The sequence below is a fragment of the Squalius cephalus genome (assembly GCF_949319135.1).
Source record: "Squalius cephalus genome assembly, chromosome: 9".
NCBI lineage: Eukaryota > Metazoa > Chordata > Actinopteri > Cypriniformes > Leuciscidae > Squalius > Squalius cephalus.
Window position 1 is genome coordinate 20,748,293 of NC_137130.1, and position 22,110 is coordinate 20,770,402.

The 22,110-nt window shown below is 44.9% G+C and overlaps 2 protein-coding genes across 2 annotated transcripts; both read left to right on the forward strand.

The window, feature by feature from the left end:
* Window positions 1–418: 418 nt before the first annotated feature.
* Window positions 419–1,136, forward strand: LOC307164048 (gamma-crystallin M2-like; the record flags this gene model as incomplete). Its single annotated transcript, XM_079880444.1, has 2 exons — window positions 419–628; window positions 864–1,136. The coding sequence occupies exons 1-2, from the start codon at window positions 434–436 to the stop codon at window positions 1,134–1,136; spliced, it is 468 nt and encodes a 155-aa protein (XP_079736570.1). The 5' UTR covers window positions 419–433.
* Window positions 1,137–10,188: 9,052 nt separating this feature from the next.
* LOC307164039 (gamma-crystallin M2) lies at window positions 10,189–11,086 on the forward strand (the record flags this gene model as incomplete). Its single annotated transcript, XM_079880436.1, has 3 exons — window positions 10,189–10,236; window positions 10,335–10,577; window positions 10,814–11,086. Exons 1-3 carry the CDS (start codon window positions 10,231–10,233, stop codon window positions 11,084–11,086), a joined length of 522 nt encoding a protein of 173 aa, XP_079736562.1. The 5' UTR covers window positions 10,189–10,230.
* Window positions 11,087–22,110: the final 11,024 nt, after the last annotated feature.

The window sequence follows — 22,110 nt, forward strand, 5'->3', positions numbered from 1 at the left end:
ATTAACTTAAGTGTTTTACAGATTCACATTATTTTTGACTAATGTAAATGTTAGAAAATTATGATCATTTGTCCTAACAAAATGTGAACACTATGATCTACATACCAAGATTTAGCTAGAATGGCCTCTATTCCAACTTGCACAGTCAGGAATTGACTAACAATAGGTGCTGTGTAGTCTTTAGTCTTGGTCTAGTATAAAAGCACAGGTGACAGCAGTCAGTCAACAACCAGAATCAGCTTCAGCTTTTCCTTTCCTACTGAGGATCAGACAGCACAACCATGAAGGTAAACCTTGTTCCAGCTGCCATTTACACATATTTTAACTTCGTATGTGTTTAATTTGGTATATTTCACTTTAAATCACTAAAACTTTTATTTTTCAGGTCACCTTTTTTGAGGACAGGAACTTCCAGGGTCGCTCTTACGACTGTATGGGCGACAGTGGTGACTTCTCCTCCTACCTGAACCGCTGTCACTCTTGCAGAGTGGAGAGCGGATGCTGGATGATGTATGATCATCCCAACTACATGGGAAATGGATATTTCTTTAAAAGGGGCGAGTACGCTGATTACATGTCTATGTTTGGAATGAGCAACTGCATCAGGTCCTGCCGTATGATCCCCATGGTGAGCTCCACATTGAAGTATTTGTAATAAATAAAATATTTTAATTCATATTTATTTAGAAGCATAAATCAGAGAACTAATTCTAGTTTTTTGGGGGTTAGAGAAAAATGTTTGAAAAGAACAGAGGATCCTATAAGAATGGTGATTTGAGACAGACCTATCTTGATAGATATTTACATTTTATGTTAATTCTGCCTGACAAACTTGAAAATAATGGACTTCTCTTCCACTACAGCACAGGGGATCCTACAGAATGAGGATTTACGAGAGGGAGAACTTCATGGGTCAGATGTACGAGATGATGGATGACTGTGACAACATCATGGACCGTTACCGCATGTCTCACTGCCAGTCCTGTCATGTGATGGACGGCCACTGGCTCATGTATGAGCAGCCCCACTACAGAGGCAGGATGTCCTACTTCAGGCCTGGAGAGTACAGGAGCTTCAGCAATATGGGTGGCATGAGATTCATGAGCATGAGGCGTATCATGGACTCTTGGTACTAGCATTCCAGTGTGTCTAATAATAAAACTATTTCACGAGAACACTAAACATTGTGTCTTGAAAATCATTATGCCATAAATATCTGCATGAGTAATGGACAAACAAACAAAGTTCTCATGATGCAAAACAAATTAAGAGAAGAAAAAGAATAATCAATTACTGTATTTTTTTTTAATACATCCTGTGCTAATATTAGGATTTCAAATGAAAAGCTACTCAGCTCTTTCGCAGAATAACATGTCTTAACAGTGGAACCATATAGATACAGACACTTTACTTGGATAGCACACTTATCAAAGCTCCTGGTCAAATGACTAGTAGTACCCTTTGTTAGAACTGAATGTAGTCCACCGACATAAAAAACTGAAATTTCATGTGGTTTGGAATACAGAGCAGATCCTCAACAACAAAAAAATCTAATACCTTGTTTCCTAAAAATCATCTAAAAAAGAAAGTGTTCAAGGAACACCCAAAGGCCAAAGATTGATGGTGTGCCCTACTGTACGAGGCACACCATACATTTTTCATGAGTTAAGTCAAATAGCTCATTTAAATACAATGTGGTGGTGATCTGTATCACTGTATGAGGCACACCATACATTTTTCATGTGTTAAGTCAAATAGCTAATTCAAAGGTATAGTGGAGGATCTTTCCGAATTTTAGATAAGACCCGCCTTCTCCACTTTTTGAACAAGTTTGATTGATTCACCAGAATGATTGACAATTAGGAGGACCAATAATATAGGTGATACACCCGGAAGTAAAAAATCCTCCACTATATCTTTAATGTGGTGGTGATCTGACAGATATGATTCACAAACATCGACAAGATTGTCAACCTTGTCCAAAGAAATGTTATGATCTACAGTGTCAAATTCAGCACTAAGTTCTAGTTGAGTTATACAACTTTGTGTCAGATTATATCTGAAATCTGTTCCCACAATTATAGATCTGAGAGATCAAGTAAACAACGATGCAACAGGTAAGGTAAGGTGAGGTTGTCAGGCTTCTGGGTGGATGAAGTAGGAGACGAACACGAAGATGATGAATTCCAAGATTTTAATTCTAAATATAAACAAATACAAACAAAAAGGGAGCGTGCGCTCAGAACAAGGATAAACCTAACATTAAACATTGACCGACAAGTGAAGAGTGAAAACCAGGAACTTAAATACACACAGATGAACACAAGACAGGTGATGCAGATAATGATGATGAACAGGTGGGTAATGACAACACATTCTCATACCCAAGACGTCACTTTTTGTCACTTTCAACCATGCTTCAATATCTGACGCTCAAAGCACCCTTTAGCGTCCATATGTGACGCTTCGGTTATGGGTAGGTTTAGGCGTCATGTAACTGACGCTTTCGAAAGCGTCAATATCCGACGCACAAAGCACCCTTAGCGTCAATATGAGACGCTTCGGTTGGGTAGGTTTAGGTCTGTGGTAGGGTTATGCGTCTCATATGGACGCTAAAGGGTGCTTTGAGCGTCAGATATTGAAGCATGGTTGAAAGTGACGTCTTGGGTATGAGAACGGGCTGGTAATGAAGGGAGTGAGTTCAGGTGTGGAAACAAGTAGGATTCTGGGAACTGTAGTGCAGACAGGACGATGACAGACAGTGAATGTGACATTACTCCCCCCTCCCGGTAGGCGCGTCCTCGCGCCGTAGAAAGACCAAAGGGGTGGGAGGGTGGGCGCCCTAGAGGCTGACGGGGAAGACAAGGCAAGGGAGACAAGGCAGGAAGCCTCCAGGGCGGAGCAGACTGTGGGTGTGGTCACGGTGGAGCAGGCTGTGGGCGTGGCCAGGACGGAGACGACCCCTCGGGCGGCCACGGCGGTGAGGACCCTTCGGGTGGCCAGGGCGGTGATGTCCCCTCAGGCGACCACGGCAGTGAGGACCCTTCGGGTGGCCATGGCGGTGCGGACCCTTCGGGTGGCCATGGCGGTGCGGACCCTTCGGGTGGCCATGGCGGTGCGGACCCTTCGGGTGGCCATGGCGGTGCGGACCCTTCGGGTGGCCATGGCGGTGCGGACCCTTCGGGTGGCCATGGCGGTGCGGACCCTTCGGGTGGCCATGGCGGAGAGGACCCTTCATGTGACCACGGCGGTGAAGACCCTTCAGGTGGCCATGGTGGTGAGGACCCCTCAGGTGGCCATGGCCCCTCGAGTGGCCAGGACGGAGCCCTATGGCCCCCCCCCAAAAAAAATACTTGGGAAAAGTCCCGGGTACCAGAGAGGGCTCGGTGCTGGGCAGCGACGAGGGCTCGGTGCTGGGCAGATCCAGCGACGAGGGCTCGGTGCTGGGCAGATCCAGCGACGAGGGCTCGGTGCTGGGCAGATCCAGCGACGAGGGCTCTATGCTGGACGGGACCAGCGGTGAAGGCTCTATGCTGGACGGGACCAGCGGTGAAGGCTCTGGGCTGGACGGGACCAGCGGTGAAGCCTCTGGGCTGGACGGGACCAGCGGTGAAGCCTCTGGGCTGGACGGGACCAGCGGTGAAGCCTCTGGGCTGGACGGGACCAGCGGTGAAGCCTCTGGGCTGGACGGGACCAGCGGTGAAGCCTCTGGGCTGGACGGGACCAGCGGTGAAGCCTCTGGGCTGGACGGGACCAGCGGTGAAGCCTCTGGGCTGGACGGGACCAGCGGTGAAGCCTCTGGGCTGGACGGGACCAGCGGTGAAGCCTCTGGGCTGGACGGGACCAGCGGTGAAGAAGGCTCTGGGCTGGACGGGACCAGCGGCGAAGAAGGCTCTGGGCTGGACGGGACCAGCGGCGAAGAGGGCTCTGGGCTGGGCGGGACCAGCGGCGAAGAGGGCTCTGAGCTGGGCGGGACCAGCGGCGAAGAGGGCTCTGAGCTGGGCGGGACCAGCGGCGAAGAGGGCTCTGAGCTGGGCGGGACCAACGGCGAAGAGGGCTCTGAGCTGGGCGGGACCAGCGGCGAAGAGGGCTCTGAGCTGGGCAGGACCAGCGGCGAAGAGGGCTCTGAGCTGGGCAGGACCAGCGGCGAAGAGGGCTCTGAGCTGGGCAGGACCAGCGGCGAAGAGGGCTCTGAGCTGGGCAGGACCAGCGGCGAAGAGGGCTCTGAGCTGGGCAGGACCAGCGGCGAAGAGGGCTCTGAGCTGGGCAGGACCAGCGGCGAAGGCGGCTCTGAGCTGGGCAGGACCAGCGGCGAAGGCGGCTCTGAGCTGGGCAGGACCAGCGGCGAAGGCGGCTCTGAGCTGGGCGGAACCAGCGGCGAAGAGTGCTCTGAGCTGGGTGGGACCAGCGGTGAAGAGAGCTTCAAGCTCGGCGGAATAAAAGAAAACAAAATCTCTGCGGGCATGACGCTGTCAGTCTTTAGCTCGGCGGGCATGATGCTGTCAGTCTTTAGCTCGGCGGGCATGAAGCTCACTGTCTCAGGGGCGGCGGGCACGACGCATACTGCCTTGGTCTCGGCAGCTCTGACGTGAAGTGCGGGCTCGGCTGGACTGGCGTGAAGTGCAGGCTCGGCTGGACTGGCGTGAAGTGCAGGGTTGGGTGACATTCCTGACCGGGGCGCAACACTCCAGACACCGGATTACCGTCTCTTTCCAGGAAAGTCCAGTGATGTCTGGGAGGTTGAGGGGACGATGGAAAGTAGCCCCGATCAGGAATAGTGTGCTGAGGGTTTCATCCTCCAAAGAACTTGTGAGGGCGAGCTGAAAAAACTTCCGGGAGAAATCCAGGATGTCGTGGTTCTCCTGGGCCACAAGGATGAAATTGAGGTGTTCGTCCATCTTGTCTTTTGGTCGGTCAATCTGTCAGGCTTCTGGGTGGATGAAGTAGGAGACGAACACGAAGATGATGAATTCCAAGATTTTAATTCTAAATATAAACAAATACAAACAAAAAGGGAGCGTGCGCTCAGAACAAGGATAAACCTAACATTAAACATTGACCAACAAGTGAAGAGTGAAAACCAGGAACTTAAATACACACACAGATGAACACAAGACAGGTGATGCAGATAATGATGATGAACAGGTGGGTAATGAAGGGAGTGAGTTCAGGTGTGGAAACAAGTAGGATTCTGGGAACTGTAGTGCAGACAGGACGATGACAGACAGTGAATGTGACAGAGGTAAGGTAAGGTAAAACTTTATTATCCCACATGGGGAAATTTGTCTTGGGCCATCACCCATGCTGCAGTCAGCTCACAATTAACACATAATAATCAAGAAACTCAAACAATAATAAAACGAACCATAACAACAAAAATAACACAGCAATATGAAAAAAAAGCAGTTTTATAGACACAGGAATAAATGAGTTTTTAAATCTATTCCATCTGTAACAAGGATCTCTAAATTTCCTCCCAGAAGGCAGCAACTCATACCCTGTATACAAAACATGGGATGGATCACAGACAATCTTATTAGCTTGTCTTAACGTAGCCTGTTCATAAATAGTCTGCAATGATGTCTGTTCTTTAACACCAATACTTTTCCAAGCAGTGTGAATCATCCGGAACAGTTTAGTTCTCATCTGCACAGACAGATTACCAAACCAGACATTAATGCTGTATCTACTTAAGCTCTCATAGCCTGATAAAAGATTATCGTAAGACATTTCCGGGGGCTGAGAGGATGCTGGCGTGTTTGTCGCCGCTTCTCATCTCCGATCTAACCAACATTTTCATGGATTTTATGCTCTACAACCAGCCTAAACACATTGGTCACCCCAGACATCAGTGTCGGGATCATAATTGCTGTTTTGCTCGGTTCTGCTGTATTTGTCAAGACTGTCTAACGCTGCTTACTGGTGCAAACTTTTCTACACCATCAACCCATCAGACGACACCTGCTACTGAAGTACAGCGACTTACCGACCATCACATGCAAATCTGCGATCCTTGGTCTGTGTGGACAACACTGTCAACCCTGACAACGCACTAACCATCATTCATGCTGCTTAACATTCGTTCATTAAATAACAAAGCCCTCCTTATCCATGACCTCATCTTGGAAAAATAACTGGATTTTTTATGTCTTGCTGAGACATGGCAGAACCAGCAAGAGTTCATAACTCTCAACCATGCCACTCCCCCAGGTTATGGCTATATCCAGAAGCCTTGCAGCCTTGGCCGTGGTGGCAGACTTGCTGTTATCCATTGTGCTGATATCCTGGTCAAAGAGATCCCAATGAATACTACCTCCTTTGAGTGTGTTCACTTCATGTTGACTGGGTCCACGCAGCTACAGGATGTCCTAATCTACTGCCCCCTGACCACTATGCCATCCTATTCTTGGTCCCTGTACCTCTCCCAAAGCTGTGCACCAAATGGCCCATCACGTTCAGGAACATCAAACGGGTGGGTACTTCCACGCTATCTGACTCCCTAGCGACCCACCTCGCCACCCACCACCCCTACCAAACAGTTGATGGCATGATGGAACACTACAACCGTGCTCTCTCTCTCAGCCTGGACTTTGTAGCTCCTCTCACCGCACGTTACGTGTCTTTTTCTCATCCTGCCCCCTGGTCAGAGATGGGCATAAATACATGGAAATCTATTTAAATACAAATACAAAATATTGTGTGAAAAAATGTATTTTATACAAATACAGTATTCTGTATTTTGAAAATATACAAAATACATGTGAAATTGGTCATCCAGTGCAGGTATAGGTCACAGTGAATGAAGAAACTACATACTGTAGGCCTACTGACTTTTCATTCCTAACCTCATCTCTGCCCTTTCTTTCTTTCTTTCTTTCTTTCTTTCTTTCTTTCTTTCTTTCTTCTTTCTTTCTGGCAATTACAAATAAACTTATGCAAAATAGCAGCCATTTATATACTTATTTCTGGTTACAATGTAGTCTATAAATCAACAACCAGTCAAGACTGATTGGCTTACGCTATTTTCCCACTTTTCTGTGCTCCTTTATTCTTTCATGTTAACTGAAGTGACTAATTTTTGAAATTTTAACTTTAATCAACAAGTAGAACTGATCATGACATTCTCGCCTTATAAATAAAAATGGATGCACCCCACATGGATACATGGTTAATGGCAACCATGTATCTTCCTAAAACAACAATTAAAATATGATTCAACACATAATTATATTTCATAACTGAAAAGTATAAAGTATAGTGTAACCTTTAACTTGTTCATTAGGGTGCTAGTAAGTTTGTTGTTCTTTGTAAAACTGCTTAAAACAATACGTAATGTAAAAAGAAATACACTGAATTGAGAGTCAAACATTGAAATGTGCAAACATTTTTATTTGACAACTGGGTCACACTTTATATTAGGTATCTTTAACTACTGTACTATGTACTTTCATCAAAAAAAAAAAAAAAAAAAAAAAATTGTTAGTTACAATGTACTTACTGTGTTCATGTTGTATTGCAAAACAATTTTGCTCCTATTGTGGTGGGATGAAAGGTTAGGGACAGGTTTTGTGGTATGGTTAGGTTTAAGGGTGCACTCAAAAAAATTAAATATGGCTGTTGTTGGTCCAAAGAATATAACTATGTTCAAATTAAATAATGCTCTTATGTTTGTCCGTTAAAACTAAAACAGCTGTGTTGACAGAATTAGAAAAAGTAATTTCTCAAATTTACACAACTCACTTAAGTTAAAGGTCCCATTGCATGGATTATTTTATTATTGTAGATTTTTTCCTGGGGTGCCCTTATAATGTTAGTATGTTTTTTAGATCAAAAGTTGTTATAATTTAGAAATAAATAAAATTCTCCTTTAATTGTTTCTTTTTGTATTTGACTTTTTTTTTAGGATGTTGAACATGATGAAGCCCTAACCTCTTAAGGCATTTTTAAGGCATCTACAGGAAAACCTGAACAATGTGCAAATGTGTGTTCTTTGATGCTTGGTCTTATATTTATGCCTGAAAAATAAACTCCTGTAATCTGAGGTCAGGACCATTTCTGCTTTTTCCATAACGTTGCACTGTTGGCTGTTACAGTACATTTGTTTCAATATCAACCATGTTACATTCCTTTAAATAATAGTCTTGTTTTTAACAACTGATAAATTGTTTTCTGCTTTTTTTGCAGAACACATTTATAAGTATTTGATAAATACTTTTCACTTAAAGGCAACTGTCATGATTCTGCCTTCTAGTCTTTGATTTTCCCTGGTCTTGAGGCAGGATCATGACAGACCCATGTTTTATGTGTAAGCACATGGCCATTTGTTTGGGCTGTGTGCTTGCGTTGTCTTGTCACCTCACCCCGCCCCCTTGTTATCTCATCTTGTAATCATTAGATCGTTGCTTTCACCTGTGTTCCTGATTAGTTTGCTCCCTATTTAATCCCCTCATGTTTTCTGTCCTGTGTTGGTACATTGTCTAACATTGCGTGTTATTCTCTGTGACTACTCTGTGATACCTCGTCTGAATCCTGTGAATGCTATTAGTGAGTTTGTTTCTTTTTAGTCATTGTCAAGTCTGAGTCTAGTCTTTATTTATCTTTTTGGTCTTAGTCTAGTTGTTCTCTTCCCCAGTCCTGTTTTGCCCCCTCGTGGGTTTTGTTTTCTGTTTTGTGTCGAAATAAACCTTGAGTGTCTGCATATCCTCTGCTATTGGGTTCATCCTTCATCCTCATAACAGCAACATGCTTTTAATTTTTTGCTTTTTTTAATTATTATTTAATTAACAACATTTTTTCTTGAAAAGTGAAGGCAGTCTTTACAGATTAAATATTTTGTTCATGTTCTAAATGTTTGTAAAAATGTAAACAAAATTGTAAAAAAGAAAAAGTGAATGTATTCATTGAATAAACTCATAATGAAACTGGATTATTTGTTTTGGTTGAATGTAAAAATATACATTTTAGAATAATTGAACTTAATCAACTTTATTGTTTTGGACATAATTAAGGCATATATATAAAATTGATATGATATCAGGCATATATATATAAAATTGCAAGTACACAAGAAGTGCACTGTATCAAATGATTAATTTAAATGTTAGTCCATAGTCAAAGAATCTTGATATGAAGTGGGGCTGAAAATTTATTTCTATTAAAAAATATGTAAAATACCAGGAAGGAACTCAGTGGACAAGTAAAGGAGATGGATAAGATGTTAAATTAACAGACTGAGAACCGTATCTTAAATACATATGTGGAGTCGCAATATACCACAATATATTATATTGCAATATTCAGCATATCGCAAAACATTTAAAAATCGCAATAATATCTTATTGTGGCTTAAAAACTGTGATACTATCTTATTGTGGGGCCTCTGGTGATTTTCATCTTAGTTGCCCAATCAGGCAATAACTTCACATGCTACGCAGCTAAACTTCACAACTTCACATTGCACAAACAGCTAAAACTGATTTCATACAGGCTTCTGAGGCAGCATAATAGTCTAATAAACTACAACAGAGAGAGCTTTGGAGATAACTTAGTGAATATTTAATTTATTCAATACAATTATTATTATTTATTTATTTTTGCTAGAATTTAAATCAAAAGTTAAAATATTTGGTCGCTAACATACATTTATACATATCTCAGATCCAATGATTGTGTCACATTCTGTCTACTAAGTATATCAGTAAAACTTTACATGTTTATTTTAAGAATGACAATAACATTACAATTATATTCGATTTGTTAAGAGAAATATGTGTTATCACAAAATATATTTTCAGCATTCACTATATTACTGCTAATTTATGAATACACCATACTATTGTTCATTAAATAAACTATAGTTAATGTTTGTTAATGATCCCTTAACATACATTTATATAACTTAATTTATTCAATTTAAATAAAATATTAATATATGCAAAGATTAACCTAGATTAACGTAAGTGTTTTACAGATTCACATTCTTTTTGACTAATGTAAATGTTAGAAAATTATGATCATTTGTCCTAACAAAATGTGAACATTATGATCTACATACCAAGATTTAGCTAGAATGGCCTCTATTCCAACTTGCACAGTCAGGAATTGACTAACAATAGGTGCTGTGTAGTCTTTAGTCTTGGTCTAGTATAAAAGCACAGGTGACAGCAGTCAGTCAACAACCAGAATCAGCTTCAGCTTTTCCTTTCCTACTGAGGATCAGACAGCACAACCATGAAGGTAAACCTTGTTCCAGCTGCCATTTACACATATTTTAACTTCGTATGCGTTTTATTTGGTATATTTCACTTTAAATCACTAAAACTTTTATTTTTCAGGTCACCTTTTTTGAGGACAGGAACTTCCAGGGTCGCTCTTACGACTGTATGGGCGACTGTGCTGACATGCACTCCTACATGAGTCGCTGTCACTCTTGTAGAGTGCACAGCGGATGCTGGATGATGTATGATCATCCCAACTACATGGGAAATCAGTATTTCTTTAAAAGGGGCGAGTACGCTGATTACATGTCTATGTTTGGAATGAGCAACTGTATCAGGTCCTGCCGTATGATCCCCATGGTGAGCTCCACATTGAAGTATTTGTAATAAATAAAATATTTTAATTCATATTTATTTAGAAGCATAAATCAGATAACTAATTGTAGTTTTTGGGGGTTAGAGAAAAATGTTTGAAAAGAACAGAGGATCCTATAAGAATGGTGATTTGAGACAGACCTAATTCTTGATAGATATTTACATTTTATGTTAATTCTGCCTGACAAACTTGAAAATAATGGACTTCTCTTCCATTACAGCACAGGGGATCCTACAGAATGAGGATCTACGAGAGGGATAACTTCATGGGTCAGATGTACGAGATGATGGATGACTGTGACAACATCATGGACCGTTACCGCATGTCTCACTGCCAGTCCTGTCATGTGATGGACGGCCACTGGCTCATGTATGAGCAGCCCCACTACAGAGGCAGGATGTCCTACTTCAGGCCTGGAGAGTACAGGAGCTTCAGCAATATGGGTGGCATGAGATTCATGAGCATGAGGCGTATCATGGACTCTTGGTACTAGCATTCCAGTGTGTCTAATAATAAAACTATTTCACGAGAACACTAAACATTGTGTCTTGAAAATCATTATGCCATAAATATCTGCATGAGTAATGGACAAACAAAGTTCTCATGATGCAAAACAAATTAAGAGAAGAAAAAGAATAATCAATTACTGTATATTTTTTTAATACATCCTGTGCTAATATTAGGATTTCAAATGAAAAGCTACTCCGCTCTTTTGCAGAATAACATGTCTTAACAGTGGAACCATATAAATACAGACACTTTACTTGGATAGCATACTTATCAAAGCTCCTGGTCAAATGACTAGTAGTACCCTTTGTTAAAACTGAATGTAGTCCACCGACATAAAAAACTTAAATTTCATGTGGTTTGGAATACAGAGCAGATCCTCACCAACAAAAAAAAGTAACACCTTGTTTCCTAAAAATCATCTAAAAAAAATTGTGTTCAAGGAACACCCAAAGGCCAAAGATTGATCTACTGTATGAGGCACACCATACATTTTTCATGTGTTAAGTCAAATAGCTCATCTAAATACAATGTGGTGGTGATCTGACAGATATGATTCACAAACGTTCACAAGATTTTGTATGATCTACAGTGTCAAATTCAGCACTAAGTTCTAGTAAAACTAGTTGAGTTATACAACTTTGTGTCAGATTATATCTGAAATCTGTTCCCACAATTATAGATCTGAGTGAACAAAAGATCAAGTAAACAACGATGCAACAGGTAAGGTAAGGTAAGGTAAGGTAAAACATACTCGGTTACCTAACGTAACATCTGTTCTCTCTAGAAGAGGGAACGAGTATTGCGTAAGTTGCTTACGCTATGGGTAAAGTTGTCTTTTCTCGAGATCTGAAGCCAAAAATTATCCTTAATTTTGTATTTATTGTCAACGCAGTGCGGCAGCCAGCAGACCATAGCAGGCTGTATAAGCGTGCTCATTGGCTGACCTGCGGCAACTGCAGCAGCCTATCGGTGACCAATGAGGGCGCTTCGCGCCCTTCACGTGTCACAGCCCGCCAGAATGGGTGTGGCTAGCGTGTATAAAGGAAGGGCTCACAGGCTGGAAATCTGGTTTTCATAGACTGAAGCGAATAAGCTCGTGGCGCGACACGGCAGGTTACACAATACTCGTTCCCTCTTCTAGAGAGAACAGAGGTTACGTTAGGTAACCGAGTATGTTCTCTTACGAGAGGTTCTCTTGTCTTATTGCGTAAGTTGCTTACGCTACGGGAACCCCTTGTCAATGTCGTGTACGCCGAGCATCCACTGCATGAGTCCCAGGGGAAGCCCGGGGAACACAACATGCGGGAACAGGCGGCCAGCAACGCGGGCCAGCACATGTAATAAGCACTTCATAGGAATACAGAGTGGCTCTGCCGGTCTATGTATAACGTGTGGGCAAAGTCGGCCAGCAGCGCGGGCCAGCACAGTACATAAGCACATCATAGCGAGAATAAAGAGCGGCTCCGCCGGTCTATGTATAGAGAGTATCAACCCCTAGCGCAGCTGTGTGGAGAATAGGCGGCCAGCAACGCGGGCCAGCACAAGTGCACAGGCGCATAGCGGGGAAAATACAGAGCGGCTCTGCCGGTCTGTGTATAAAGAATCTCACCTCTTAGTGCAGCTCACCAGAAGAGCTAGCAGTACATGAGAGTAGTCTGCACATGAACAGATGGGCAGAAGGTACGTATCACTTATACTGATAACCGCCATACAAATGTCGTGAATAGAAATCCCGTTGGACCAACCGTGGGGACGTAACCGTGTCTCAGTTTGAGGATGACTTGGGAGTCATTTGGCCCAAACTCGAGACATGTGGGGCTAACGGATAGCGCGTGTAGATCCCCCACACGTTTTACTGATGACAGAGCTATCAGAAAAACGGTTTTGAGCGAGAGGTATTTCAGATCCACGGATTCTAACGGCTCAAAGGGAAAAGCTTTCAGGGCCTCTAGGACCAAAGAAAGATCCCAAATAGGAACCGAAGGTGGCCGCGGGGGGTTCATCCTCCTGGCTCCTCTAAGGAAGCGGATGATAAGCTCGTTCCTTCCTATCGCACGGCTGCGCGTCGTCTCCGCGAACGCTGCAATAGCCGCGACATACACTTTGAGCATGGAAGGGGACCTGCCCTTGTCCAACAGCTTGTCCAAGAGCGCCCACAAAACCCCACACGTGCGTGGATCCAGGCTCTTAGTAGCGCACCATTTGGAGAACACTGACCATTTAGACGCGTAGAGTCTTCTCGTAGAAGGAGCTCTAGACTGCGTAATCGTGTTCATGACCCCTTCTGGCAGATCAACGGGTATCCGTTGATTATCCACGCATGCAGAGACCAGCGCTCTGGATGGGGATGCCAAATTGATCCACCGGCTAAAGAGAGAAGATCTTTCCTCACCGGGATCGGCCATGGGGCTGAGTGCGACAGCCTCACTAGCTCTGGGTACCAAATCTGGTTCTCCCATCGCGGGGCTATGAGGAGCACTGAGTGGCACATTTCCTTGATCCTCTTGATTACCTGTGGTAACAGCGAGATTGGAGGGAAAGCATACAGCAGTCGGCTGGGTCAGGTTTGGGCCAGCGCGTCCTCGCTCTTCGAGAGGAATCTCGGGCAGTGAGCGTTGTCTTTTGACGCAAAAAGGTCGATTTCCGCTTTGCCGAAAAGGCGCCACAGTAGCTGGACTGTCTGGGGGTGCAGGGACCATTCTCCCAGGGGAATGTTTTCTCTGGACAGTCTGTCTGGGCCGACATTCATGTGGCCCGGCACGTGCGCAGCTCTCAGCGAGCGCAACGAGTGATGAGCCCACACGAGAAGGCGTTCTGTCAGTCTGAAGAGATTCCTGGATCTGACACCGCCCTGGTGGTTCACGTGGGACACCATGGACATGTTGTCCGAGCGGGCTAGCACATGGTGGCCCCGTATATGTGGGAGGAAGCGCTTGAGAGCGTTCTCGACCGCTATCATCTCCAAACAGTTTATATGGAGGCATTTCTCCTGGTCTGACCACAGGCCAAAGACCGGTTTGCCCTCGAAAAGAGCACCCCAACCTAAGTTGGAGGCATCTGTCGAGATAACTTTTCGGTGTGAGACGACTCCCATTGTCACTCCCCGCTGGTGCCAGTCGGCCGCTAACCAGGGTCTCAGTGCTTAAACGCAGCTCTGAGTCACTCTGATTCGAATGCCGCCGGACGCCCAGCCTTGGTGAGGCACTCGAGCGTCCAACCAGCGTTGCAGCGGGCGCATACGCAGTAGACCCAGCTGAAGCACTGCTGCAGCTGATGCCATACAACCCAGCATCCTCTGAAATGTTTTTAGAGGTGCGGCGCTGCCCTTCTGGAAAGGCGTGGCCAGGCGTAGAACATGGCGTGTTGACAGCCGGGCCATCATTGCCACAGAGTCCAGTTCTAAACCCAGAAAAGAGGCTGACTGACTGGGCAGTAATGAGCTCTTGGTCCAGTTGACTGTGAGACCCAAGCTTTCCAGGTGGCTGAGAAGCACTGTTCTGTGAGAGACAAGTTCTTCCTCCGACTGTGCTAGAATCAGCCAATCGTCCAAATAGTTCAAAATTCGCATGCCCTGACCTCTTAGGGGAGCGAGAGCCGTGTCCATGCACTTCGTGAATGTACGGGGTGCTAAAGACAGGCTGAACGGCAGGACGGTGTATTGATATACCTGACCGTCGAAGGCGAATCTCAAGAATGGCCTGTGACGGGGTATTATCTGAATCTGAAAGTAAGCTTTCAGATCAAGGGAAATAAACCAGTCTCCCGGGCAAATCTTCCCGAGGATCTGTCCGGTTGTGAGCATTTTGAACGGTCTTTTCATAAGAGCTTTGTTCAAATATCTCAGATCTAAAATTGGTCTGAGAGCTCCGTCCTTCTTGGGCACGAGGAAGAAACGGCTGTAAAAGCCTGACTCGCTCAGAGAAGGAGGTACCGGTTCTATGGCCCCTTTGCACAGAAGTTTCGCTATTTCTGCAGGAAGTAGGTGTGCTACTTCTCCATTCACTCTCGTCTCGGTTCGTGCTTGAAAGCGCGGGGGACGGCGAGCGAACTGCAATGAATAGCCCTGCTTTACTGTGCTCAGCACCCATTCTTATGCACCTGGAATAGCTTCCCATGCTTTTGCAAGTACGGCTAGGGGCAGAATGGCCTCCGGGTTCCGATTGTCGCGTTCCGCGGGCTCGAGAACCTGATTCGGAGGTGCGGGCGGAGTGCGCGCGCTCTCGGTGCTTGAATACGGCAGCTCGCAGACAGCGATGGCTGGCCGTTTTACACAGGATGTCCCGGTGGCTTGGACGGGGAACATATTGTGCGAAGAACGGGGCGCGAGAGCGGCGCCGGGGGTAAAGTGCTTGTCAGTAAGTGTGAGCGCTTGTGAGCGGGCACAAGACTTACATCTGTGACGTGACCGGCAGGGGGTGGCCGTGTAACAGAGCGGGCAGTGAGTAGGTGTGAGCATGGGGTCGTGGGCACATTTCCTACATCTAACACTCGAGCGGCTTTTGCCGGCCTTATGAGAGTGGGCTCTGAGAGTGAGAGACACGAGGGGTGTCGTGCTTGTGTGTAGGGGTGAACACTGAGATGTGGGCACATTTTCTACACTTAAACACTTACGGCGTGAGCCGGATAACCAGACATTATACCCTTTTGGGATTTCTCTGGGTCACTGTGACAACGGTGGTAGCGTGCAGGCGAGCGGGTTGTATTACAGGCTCGTTGGCTGCATGATACACTTCTGCAGTAGCCTTTACTAAGGGGACTGACAGAGTGGAGGAGAAATGACGTACACTTTCAATTAGCTTAGGCAGATAAGAGAGCGTCATGTGAGTCACGCGGGGTAGGCACCGGCGTATGAACGGGAGGGCGCGAGGGGCGGGTTTGCTTTCTGTACGTAAAAAAGCTAGCCGTGAGCTCACGATGCACGCCGGAATTCCCCGGCGTGCATTCACGAACAGGATCGCATTCCGGTGGTCTCTGTGGGCGGCGCTTTCGGTGCGACCCGAGCGAGAGAGGCGGAAGCGGGGTCCGTGTTGGAAAAGGCTAGTCGAGCCCGCAGGGTCGACATTGTCATATCGTCGCAGTGGACGCAACCGCCCGGAGACAGCATGGTCTTGGGCCAGGCAGAGAGCGCAAATCCCGTGGCGGTCTCCGTCGCTGAGCGGGGCCCTGCGGGTTCGCTTTCTGTAATGTAAGAAAGACTGGCCGCGAGCTCACGATGCACGCGGGGATTCCACCGGCGTGCATTCACGAACAGCTGGCCGCGAGCTCACGATACACACGGGGAATCCACCGGCATGCATTCATGAACAGCTGGCAGCGAGCTCACAATGCACACGGGGAATCCCCCGGCGTGCATTCACGAACAGCTGGCCGTGAGCTCACGATGCACGAAGGGAATCCCCCGGCGTATTTCGGCGCGACCCGAACGAGAGAGACGGAAGCGTGGTCCGTGTTAGAAATGGCTAGCCGAGCCCGCAGGGTCGACATTGCACGTGGAAATACAAGGCATTTTGAAACAAACGCCTCGCGCTCTTTTAGAGAGTGTGTGTCGCGACGGCGAACACACACACACACACACATAGAAGCAATGTAAGGATATGACGCCGGATAGCGCGGCAGGCACGGAAGGCTGAAGGCGGCGAAGACGACCGGCTTCTTCAGACGCTTTCCTAAGCTTGCTGGTCGCTTGTTTCAACGGCGGCGGCTTCTCAAGATCCAGCGATGCGTAGAGCTTCGCTGAAGACATGAAAATCAGATTTCCAGCCTGTGAGCCCTTCCTTTATACACGCTAGCCACACCCATTCTGGTGGGCTGTGACGCGTGAAGGGCGCGAAGCGCCCTCATTGGGCGTGACGTCACGCAGGGCTCACCAATAGGCTGCTGCAGTTGCCGCAGGACAGCCAATGAGCACGCTTATACAGCCTGCTATGGTCTGCTGGCTGCCACACTGCGTTGACAATAAATACAAAATTATGGATAATTTTTGGCTTCAGATCTCGAGAAAAGACAACTTTACCCGTAGCGTAAGCAACTTACGCAATACGAGAGAACCTCTCGTAAAAGAACTTTATTATCCCACATGGGGAAATTTGTCTTGAGTCATCACCCATGCTGCAGTCAGCTCACAATTAACACATAATAATCAAGAAACCCAAACAATAATAAAATGAACCATAACAACAAAAATAACACAGCAATATGAAAAAAAGCAGTTTTATATACACAGGAATAAATGAGTTTTTAAATCTATTCCATCTGTAACAAGGATCTCTAAATCTCCTCCCAGAAGGCAGCAACTCATACCCTGTATACAAAACATGGGATGGATCACAGACAATCTTATTAGCTTGTCTTAACGTAGCCTGTTCATAAATAGTCTGCAATGATGTCTGTTCTTTAACACCAATACTTTTCCAAGCAGTGTGAATCATCCGGAACAGTTTAGTTCTCATCTGCACAGACAGATTACCAAACCAGACAGTAATGCTGTATCTACTTAATCATCCATCACAATGAGTAAAAGACAGAATATAGTTCTGATGCGTAGCAAAAGATTGTTGACCATCACAAAATAGAAAGTGGCTGTAAGACAATAGCTAAAGAATTGAAAATCCCCATTTTGACCATCAGGGCAATAATTAAGAAGTTCTAATCAACTAAAGATGTTACGAATCTGCCAGGAAGAGGACGTGTGTCTATATTGTCTTAATGCACGGCGAGGATAAAAGTTTGAGTGGCCAAAGATTCAAGGATCACAGATGGAGAATTGCAGAGATTAGTTGAGTCTTGGGGCCAGAAAGCCAAAAAAAAAAAAAAAAAAAAAAAAAAAAAAAACCTACATCCCCACATGTTGTTTGGGAGGGTTTCAAGAAAAATCCTCCTCGCTCCTCCAGAAACAAACTCCAGCAAATTTAATTGTCAGACATGACTGGAACTTCAAACAGCACAGGGTTCTGTGGTCAGATGAGACTAAAAAAATAGCTTTTTGGCAGCAAACACACTAGATGGGTTTGGTGAACACAAGGATAAAAAGTACCCCATGTGTACAATTTAATATACCATTGGATCTTTAATGTTGTGGGCATATTTTTCTGCTGGAGGTCCTGGACTTCTTATTCAGATACATGGCATTGTGGATTCTATCAAATATCAACAGATAAAAAATCAAAACCTGATGCCTTCTGCTAGAAATCTTATAATGGGCCGTGGTTGGATCTTCTATCAGGACAACGATCCAAAACAAACATCAAAATCAACACAAAAATTTGTGCCGGAGCACAAAATGAAGCTTCTGCCATGACCGTCCCAGTCCCCTGACCTGATGAGTGGGCTGAACTGAAGAGAAGAAGCACAAACATGGATCTGGGAATCCGAAGGATCTGGAGAGATTCTGTATGGAGGAATGGTCTCTGATCTCTTGTCAGGTGTTCTCCAAACTCATCAGGCATTATAGGAGAAGACTCAGAGCTGGTATCTTGTCAAAAGGAGATTGCAAAAAGTATTTAATAAAAGGGTGCCAATAATTGTGGCCAACGTGTTTTGGAGAAAAACATTTATTTCATAATGTGATTTCCCCCCCACATTCAATTATTTTACTTAAATGAAAGGTTAGAATTTTGCAAATTTTTTGAATGAAAGATCAAAAGGATAAACGATGCAGATTTATTTTTTACAGCCAGTTTTGATCATATTTACCAGGGGTGCCATTAATTGTGGAGGGCACTGTATAAAATTGGTTCACAGTTGGAAACACAGTTGTTGTTTTTTTGTTGTTGTTTTTTTCACAAATTGTGCTTGCAAATTGTATAATATCCAAAGTAAACATTTCTAGTAATTGTGCAGTTAATTGTTCTCATACTGTATTTTCAGAAAGTTTTGGAATATATTCTCTACCCAAATGTGTCACTAATAAAACACAATAAAAATATTGACCTTTTAAGATTTTGTTTACATCTATCCTTGTATGTATATATATATATATATATATATATATATATATATATATATATATATATATATATTGCTATTTTATTAAAAAGGTTATACAATTACAACATTCACACACAGAAACGCGATTCATATTTAAACAGTCTTTTTGCGTGTACAGACACTTGCGATTAGAACAAAGCAAATATAGAACTGACCTATTCCTCAGCCGGATCCGTTGCTCCTCGAAATGAAACTTCCAGCACTTCTGAGGTAAATTTTCCAGGATTGTTATTAAGATAGTATTATTCCTCACAGCGTCGTAAAGTACATGAGTCTGAAAGTGAACTCGCGGTGTGTGTTATCCAGCTGATTGTGGGCGTTTCACAGGTTTGCGTGGATCGCCTCAGATCATTTGCGTTTGAATAGCGCGTGCTCTCTATGGGCGGGGTCACATTAAAACATAATGAGCTGAGATGAGAACGACTGACATCTCTCTCTTTTCATACATATTACATAAACTTAGAATATTTGGGTTTTTTTTATAATAATTACTTCATTTAAAAGAAGAGAATTCAAGCTTCATGCCTGTGTGCCTGTATTCCTGTTTGACTGAGTATTCGCTGAGTTACGGTTCATTTTCGGACGCGTTTCAGAATGCATCATGTTTATTTTTCTTTATTTGTCGAAAAGCACAACAGTTTGTTTTTATTGTGAGTATACACAAAAAAAATACACACTTAACAGGATCGATTGATGTATAACATAAGTATGAAAGATCAAAATCAACAGACTATTTTGAATCTCTTTTGCACTGATAAGGAAAAAAGGGAGCTGGTATCGCCGGCGATACCGCCGACCCCAGGGGGTTAAGCCAGAAGCAGAAGCTCAGGATGAGCAACCCGGATCCTTTACAGGATATCGTGGATGCACTCAAGCAAGCAGTCACAAGCACCACTTCCGCATCATCGATCACCACAACTCCTTCACCACCAGTAGTCTCCAGTTCTACCAGAAAGACTCGGGAGATAAAATGATGTAATGAAGCATACATTTATTAACAGCCCAGCAAGCATTATTATAAAGTTCTTTGGTGTAGGCCCCGTCCATAGTTCGTAATCCGAGGGTAGCGGATCTGCATCTCCTGCCTGAAGACGAAGGCAGGGACGCAGCCGACCCCCCTGGAAGGTATGGACAGGACCATCCTGGTGGTGGTGGGGAGGGTGGCGGTTGTTGTCGCGTCGGCATCTGCGAACTCAAACATGTGTAAGTACCGATCTTTTATACGGAAGTATAAAGACGTGATTGGATAGAAATGAAGGTAATAAGTGACGTAGTAATTAAGTCTTCCTGGCAGAACTTAAGCTAAAGCTTTCATTTCTGTGGCCAACCCAGGAGGCTAGGTGGAGGATTGCAACGGATTTCTTCTACAATGTTCGCTGGCCCTGGAGATGCAGTCGCACCACTTTTCCAAGAGCGAGCCAAGATTGCTTTTGTTATATCCCTGCTGACGGGGTGAGCACTCCAATGGGCCCAAACCATATAGAACCAAGTTGGTCCTATCACACAAACACTGGACAATTTCACCACTCATAAATTCCGAGTGTGGGTTAACATACATGGCCTTCACATGGCACTTTCACTTTCACCACTTATCACTTATCGGCAGGGATTGAATTCCAGGCTGCGACTGCATCTCGCTGCATATGACACCATCTGCCTCGAGAGATTCATCCAGTTGTCCATTAGTGTCGCCCGTCTTATGCAGCCCTGTTTAGATGACCTCGAAGGCCAGCAATCCTCAAATTTCCATCGCCAGCCAGATCTTTTCTCTCACATTTACTGTGCGGCAGAGGAGGCCGACCCAGGGTCTCTGTTTGTACTGTGGTGCTGGAAGACATGTTTTAACCACATGTCCAATTCATCCTGCACGACCAACGGTGAGTGTTATTCACTCTGTGTCTGTCAATATGAAACCATTTACCACTGAAGTTATCCTTACTGCCGTTGATGTATCTCTTCCAGTACTTGCTCTCATCAACTATGGGTCAGCTGGAAACTTCATCTCCAGGAGCCTCTTCTGCCAGCTTAACCTTCAGTTGGTCCACCGAAATCCATTACCAAATCCAGTCGATAACTGGAAAACCCCTCTGCAGAAACCATGTGAGACACACAGTAGGATCCCTCGATTCCCTCCAGTTGCAAGTTGGACTTTTTCACAGTGAGTCAGTCCCCTTTCCTGTTTCTGGAGAATTCCACCACTGGTATTATATTTGGTGCCTGTGGTTAGTGCAAGACGACCCTGACTTATCCTGGACCACTGGAGATGTCCTGAAGTGGGGCGATAGTTGTTTCTCAGGATGTTTCCCTCATCTTTCTCGACCAGTACATCAATTTCTGGTTAACTCCACGTCTATTGAGAGCCCTGTGGAACTACAATCAGTGGATGTTTGAGCCTGCTACTCCCCGTCAGTGACATGTCCTGACCCATACTCCTGAGGAGAAGTCTGATGAACCAGAATCCGTCTTGCCTCTTCAACTCATGTGTCCCATCTAGTGGAATCTGGGCCAGCAACTGACTTCCTCCAATGCCTCTGAGTCCACTCTGCTGGAATGTCCTCCAGGCCACACCTATGTTCCCAGGACACAACGCACTAACATAATCCACTCTGTACACTCTTCAGTGGGCACTGGCCACCTCTCACTGCTGCAAGAACGCTTCTGGTGCCCCAGCATGGCAAGGAATGTGAGAAGGTTTATTCAGGGATGTTTGGACTGTGCCATCTCCAAAAGTCCACACCATCTTCCATCTGGCAAACTCCACCCATTGCCTTTTCCACAACACTCCTGGTCACATCTAGGAGTGAATTTCGCCACTGACCTGCTTCCCTCTGATGGTAACACATGTATCCTAGTTATTGTTAATCGTTTCTCAAAGTCTTTTCATCTGATTCCTCTAAACTAAAGGGCTTGCCCATGGCCATGGTGCTATTGAATCCCCGAAAACATTGTATCAGACAGAGGTCCTCAGTTCATCTCACAGTTTTGGAAGGCCTTTTTAAACGTTTCTTCACAGAGCCTGGC